Below are 6,791 nucleotides of genomic sequence, written 5' to 3'. Positions count from 1 at the left end.
CAAGCCGATCGATTGATCGATGTACGCTAGAAGAGGATTTGGACTTTGGCGTATGCTCCTTCTGCCTTCACTTTTATCCCGGTTTCTGCTCTTTCCTACTCTATATTTATTACTCCGCAAATCCCTCGGCTTCCAGCCAAGGAGTATTCCATCTCCATCTCCCGTCCCTCTTCGGATTCTGATCGATGATGGGGAAACATAGCAATCCGAAGAGGATTTAGGCAGTTCACGCTGACCGGACCCTTCCAAAGAAAAAAGGATCGCCACCGCTAGCGCGATCGTATCGGTCTGGTAGTTTCTTCTAGACGAAAACGTGTGTTGCTGTTTGGTTTTATTATATGTTGGTGCGGTTTGCTTCCAATGAAATGCTCCCACTATAACTTTTTTTTTATTTTCGACAAAAAAAGGAAAAAGGTTTTCCTCTTTCCTCATCAATCAATTTTCTTATTTCAGGAATGTAATGTATCCCGTTTATCTAAAATTGCTACAATATCCTCATATGATGTAATGTATTGAATTCCATTTAATTAAAATAGCTACATAGGTATACATCACACGTTGAATAGTTCCCTCGTATAAAAAAAGAACTATAAACATTCCATAAATCACGGATAATAAACTGGTTTCTAACTTTGCAACAAAAAAATCAAAAAGTCAGGAAGGTGAAAAGGCAACATGGTTTGCAGTGGAGTTTGCAAAGGGCTTTCATGAGAACTTCATGCAGGTGTGTGCTGTAAATACTTGACAGACTGGCCATGTTAAACTATATTAAGGTCGAGTCAGGAGCATGCTCATGCAAGTTGTGAACAATTAATCAAATTGTTGTTAGTTTTTTCCCCTAGTTTCTAGGGTTCCCGTTTTCCTCTCACGGCGACCGCGAGAGTCTGGACTGGATCGCGCGATCGACGATGTCTCACACGAACTCACGCCTGGATCTTGAGGGATAGTTGATCTCTTCTCTGATTGCTGGGGGGGTTTGCATGGCGAAGAAGGTCGTCACGGCGTCGGCGCCGCCGCCGCCGTCTGTACCACCAAATCTGGATGCGACTATGGGTGGAGAAGCTGGGAAAGAAGGTCCGTCAGTACAGGTCACAGGCCTGATGAGATCGGGGCCTCGGGAGCAAAGAGTTTGGGAATGATCCGGAAGACAGATTCGAGGGGCTTGATCTCAGTGGGGAAGAAGGTACGGATTTATTTTCGAAAAAAAGGAAAAAGGTTTTCCTCTTTCCTCATGAATCAATTTCTTATTTCAGGAATGTAATGTATCCCGTTTATCTAAAATTGCTACAATATCCTCATATGATGTAATGTATTGAATTCCATTTAATTAAACCCAATTTCTATTAAGTGTCTGGGCACCGTCGTGTCTTATCCAGTGCCCTCCTTTTCCCCGTCTGATCACGTGAAGCTGCCGGTGGGAGACAGTGAATTGGGCCCACCACGAGTGAGCTTGTCTTCTCCTGGGACTTTTTCATTTCTTTCCGTCCAGAGCGAGAACGAGAAATACTACCGATGGATCTCCACGAGCGCGACGCCGCCGGCCGCCTCCTTCGCGAGCGCACCGCCGCCGGCCGCCTCCTACGCGAGCGCGCCGCCCCCGACTATCACCTCCACCAGCAACTTCACCTGTCGGGAAGGGCTTCGCCTCGCCGTCAGGCGCGCCGCCGTCGGCCGCCACCTCCACCAGCTCCTTCGCCCGTCGGGAGGGGGCTTCGCCTCGCCGTCGGGAAGGGACTTCACCTCGCCTTCGGGAAGGATGAGCCGCTGAGCCCTCTGTCGCGTCCAGCGCGCCGCTGGTCTCCGCCACCGCTTCTCGTCCAGTTAATTTCAGCTCCTCCGAGGCTCCCTCACTTCTACATCCAGAATCATGCAAGGATGTAATAAAAGTATGATTCTCATAATTCTGGTTGTAATTTTTGTTTTAAGCTGGATCAATTTTTTGATTTTTTTTTTTACATCCCGAAAAATGGCACTGGTGATGTAATTTTTCTTCCTTTTGTACATCCAGGATCTGGTTCATCCCATTTTTGGATGTAAGAATAGTAGGTTCACTCAAGGTTTTTTGCATCCCAAATGATGGCATGTGTTAGATGTATTTTCTTTCCGTTTTCTAAATCCACTGAATCAGAACTTGTTCTGAACTTAAGGTAGAATAGAAGTAGGTGACGGATGCATTTTTTTGGCGTGAATTTGAGACCATGTGATGTATTTATTTTACTCCTCGTCATGAACTTGGGACCGAGTCGCGGAATGAGAAGTGCCGATTTTGCACGTCGCATGTTTCACGTGCAGCGGCCATCCTAGACGGAAGGAAGGAAGGATAAGAACTTTCTATTTTGGGATGTTAGACTAGTTTAATTCTATTTTTGGGTGGGGCACTCTGTAAGACTAATTAGTGCTAGGACAATGTGTAGAAACGTCGTTAATTAAAATAGCTACATAGGTATACATCACACGTTGAATAGTTCCCTCGTATAAAAAAGGAACTATAAACATTCCATAAATCACGGATAATAAACTGGTTTCTAAATTTGCAACAACAGAAAATCAAAAAGTCAGGAAGGTGAAAAGGCAACATGGTTTGCAGTGGAGTTTGCAAAGGGCTTTCATGAGAACTTCATGCAGGTGTGTGCTGTAAATACTTGACAGACTGGCCATGTTAAACTATATTTAGGTCGAGTCAGGAGCATGCTCATGCAAGTTGTGAACAATTAGCATTGCTACAGATGAATGTTTTAAGATGTCCAGCATCGTTACTTCTTTGCACAATTAGCATTGCTACATATAAGTTACGACGTGGTTTTCCTTTGGGCCGGTGCCATGAGGCACGGGCAGTGTCGCCTGGTCTGGCACCTCGTTTACCAGCCAAAACACCTCGGTGGTTTGGGGTTCCACAACCTCCGACAGCTCAACATCGCCCTTCGGTCCAAGTGGATCTGGCTGCAGAAATCGGAAGTTGATCGGCCATGGGACGGGCTTCCCCGACACCCAAAGCCTGACACCATTGCGATGTTCAACGCTTCGGTTCGTATCTCGGTTGGCGACGGCTCCAGAATCATGTTCTGGGATGACCCATGGATCAACGGGCTAACCGTCGCAGCCCTTGCGCCCGCCGTGGTTGCTCTCACGAAGCCTAGGACCCAGCGCAGCCGCACCGTCAAGGATGGAGTGGCGGGTGATGCGTGGGCGCTGGATATATCCGGCCCCCTCTCGGTCGACGTCATTGTTCAGTACCTCGGCCACTGGGCTGTTGTCCATCAGGTGGCGATCGGCGTGGGACAAGACACCTTCCGATGGAAGTGGACGCCTGACGGATCGTTCACCGCTCGCTCAGCGTACCTAGCCATGACGGAAGGTAGGCAATGGCGGGGGTAGACAACGTTTGGAACTCCTTCGCCCCGATGAGCTACATGTTCCATGCATGGCTGGCACTTCGCAGACGCTGCTGGATGGCCTATCGGCTCCTACGCCAAGGGCTCCCCTCACACACGCTATGCCCGCTATGCAAAGCCCATGATGAGACGCTCGACCATCTCTCCTTGGACTGTCCCTTCGCTAAGGTGGTGGGGGCTGGAGCAAACTCGGAGTTGCGCTCCCCGCTCCCCACCCCGGCTGCACCGCTCTCGGAATGGTGGCCAGCGGCAGTCGAGTGGCGGCCTGTGGGCCAGCGAAATAAGACGAACTCCCTGATCTCCCTCGTCCTTCGGAGCCTCTGGCTTGAGCACAACGCTCGCGTCTTCGACAAGATCGAAACCAGCCCTCAACAGCTTGTTCGTCGGATCGACGACGAGTTGCATCTTTGGATTTCTAGTCGTGGTTTAGGAAGACCCCAAGGGAGGGGTAGTCGTTGTTCTGAGTGGGTGGTGTGGCCAGCTCCGTCTGTGGTTGCCTGGCGCAAGAGTCTTCCCCTGTACTGGACGATGTCCTTCTTCGAGCTTAATACAAAACACGCAAATCTCCTGCACGTACTCGAATTTTTTTTGTTATTGTATTGCACGGTATTTGTAAGGGAAACATTGTATATCACCACGGGGATCGTGTGCCTCGGGTCCCCCGGCTCCTCCTCTCGCGCGTCTTTGTTGGACCCCACCCACCGCCCAAAACTGAGCCACTCGATAACTCACCCTTTCTTCCTCCCCGGACTACCTCGCGCTCAAGATCCCCTCCTTCCTCCACCGATTTAGCTCATGATGCTGATGCGCCCTCGCAGAACTCCCCACGGCCTCAACCCTGGGTCAACCCCGTGCGTCGCCCACACCTCCTCCCTCCCGGAGCTTGCCTGCCTGCTCGCCACCCGAAGCTCGTCCGCCTGCCTCTATCCTGGGCTCCCCAAGTCGGTCTGGCCGGTGATGAGGACCTAGCTGTTGCTATCTTCACCATCTCCGCGGCCGTGTGATCAATCTCTAGGCTCACCAGTCTCCTGCGCAGCTCGCAGTGGTCGTCGCCACCATGGAGTTTGCTGCAGGGGTGTGTGGTGGGCTGCAGGGGTGGGCGTTGCTGCGAGCGGTGGGGTGAAGTTGTTGCAAGCGGCGAAAGGGGCTGGTGCACACGGCGAGCGAGATTGTAAATCCTCTTTCGCTGGCTGGGCCCTTTGGACTCTAAATCCAAACGTGGTGAGTGGTTCGATTCCACTCTCAGAACGTGACTGAACGAAATAAAATGCAAGTGAAACGAGACGAGAATTAAATTGTAGGCTTATTTGCTAAAAGCGGTGGTTCTCGCCTCCCCGTGCCCAAACTGGGGTGGGCGACAGCGCTGCGGTTCGAGTCTTTATCGATCAGGTAGATCCTGTTCTGAGGGGGAGACGAGGTGTAGCGCAGTCTAGTGAGTGCATCTGTTTTGGATACAGAGGGCCATAGGTTGGAATCCTGTCACCTTGATGTGGTATTCACACAATGGCCCAAAGTGCAAAGCCTCGTAGCCTATCCGTGGTCGGGAAGGCAGGAAAAAAGCACACACAAAAGAAAAAAGAAAGCAAATGCTTATTTGGCTTATTGGAAGGGGTTGCAGCGAGCGGTGGCCGGTCGTGCCACAAGGGGAGGCCGACCTTGCTAACTTGGGCGGCCGAACTTGCTACATGGGGCACGGCGGCTGGGCGGCATGCCTTGCTACAAAGGCACGGCAGCGTTGCTACCATGACACAGAGGCATTGCTACCATGGCAAGGCGGCGTCGCTGCCAGCGACCACTGGCATTGCTACAAAGGCGCATCCAGGATGCTACAATCGTCCACCATGTGCCTACATCGGCGACGGCCGTGGCCGACGGAGGATCGACGCCGGCGTGCACAAATGGGAAGGCATAGTGGTGAGGAGGGATGCTGCATCGGCGACGCCATGGTTGAGGTTCTTTGGCGATGCCGTGGCGGGCTTTCTCCGGCGACTCTAGCGATGCCACGGTGGGGGTTCTATGGCGACTCCAACGACGCCACAACGGGGGTTCTCCGGTGACTCCAACGACGCCACAACGGATGGACCACTGGTGCGGCGGTGTTGTGCGGGCAAATGGGGTCATGGGTGGAAGACGCTATCAAATACGCTTCATGGGTGTTTTTTCTCTTCCTTTTTTTGGCTAGAAACGTTGACCACAGACGGTGATGGTCCCCCATTGTGTGGTTGGCGACCCGGGAGATCGGGGGATTTGATCCCCTGGGGGACGCTCAGCATGCCCCTATTTCTAATTGGCCAATCTGAATTTTCCTCTGTAGGAATGAATACGTGCCTCTAATATTTATGTCTGACCAAGCGCGTCGAATATAGGTTGGCGAAGTCTTTCGGGACTGCCAAAGCCCACAGGGAGCAACCTCAAAGAAAGGATCCAAGGAAGAGGTGCAAGAGAAAATGAAGACTTACTTGCTGATGTACAAGAAGCCTATCTTTCCGCGACCTAGGCAGTTTGTGAGTTGGTAGAGGCCAATGCTTAGCCATGGCCTTGACGATGTTCCTCAACACCCATCTTGTTGCGTGCGTGCTCTGATGTCTACGCACGCTTCTATTCCTGTAGACAGTGTTGGGCCTCCAAGAGTAGAGGTTCGTAGAACAGCAGCAAGTTTCCCTTAAGTGAATCACCCAAGGTTTATCGAACTCAGGGAGGTAGAGGTCAAAGATATCCCTCTCAAGCAACCCTGCAATTAAGATACAAGAAGTCTCTTGTGTCCCCAACACACCTAATACACTTGTCAGATGTATAGGTGCACTAGTTCGGCGAAGAGATAGTGAAATACAAGTAATATGGATGATTATAAGTAGTAATTGCAATCTGAAATAGAAATAGCAGCAAGCGAACATGTAGCAGAACTTGTTGGAAACGGTATTTCAATGCTTAGAAACAAGGCCTAGGGATCATACTTTCACTAGTGGACACTCTCAACAATGATCACATAATTGAATAAATAAATGCTACTCTTAAACACTCTCTTGTTGGATGACAAACACCATTCATTGTGTAGGGCTACAAAAGCACACCTCAAGCCGGAGTAAACAAGCTCCACAACTTCATAAAGGAATCACACACGATGCGCACACTGTCACCATCACACCGTGGAGAGTAACTCCGGAGTTCATATTAAAGTAACCTCTATAGTGCATAATAGACAAGAGTAACATCTACATATTCAACTAGATCACAAAGCTCATGATCACATAAAGATCACACCATGGGAGAGAGAGATGAACCACATAGCTACCGGTAGAGCCCTCAGCCTCGGGGGAGAACTACTCCCTCCTCATCATGGGAGACAGCAACGGCGATGAAGATGTTGATGGAGATGGATTCCGGGGGCACTTCCCCGTC

The 6,791-nt window shown here is 50.6% G+C and overlaps 1 protein-coding gene across 1 annotated transcript; it reads left to right on the top strand.

The window, feature by feature from the left end:
- Positions 1–2,820: 2,820 nt before the first annotated feature.
- Positions 2,821–4,361, top strand: LOC139831528 (uncharacterized). Its single transcript, XM_071820822.1, has 3 exons — positions 2,821–3,355; positions 3,475–3,910; positions 4,211–4,361. Exons 1-3 carry the CDS (start codon positions 2,821–2,823, stop codon positions 4,359–4,361), a joined length of 1,122 nt encoding a protein of 373 aa, XP_071676923.1.
- The last annotated feature ends 2,430 nt before the right edge of the window (positions 4,362–6,791 follow it).

This window comes from Lolium perenne, chromosome 5 (assembly GCF_019359855.2).
Source record: "Lolium perenne isolate Kyuss_39 chromosome 5, Kyuss_2.0, whole genome shotgun sequence".
Classification (NCBI taxonomy): Eukaryota; Viridiplantae; Streptophyta; class Magnoliopsida; order Poales; family Poaceae; genus Lolium; species Lolium perenne.
The sequence above is the reverse complement of the archived record's forward strand: the minus strand, read 5'-3'. Positions and strand labels throughout refer to the sequence as shown.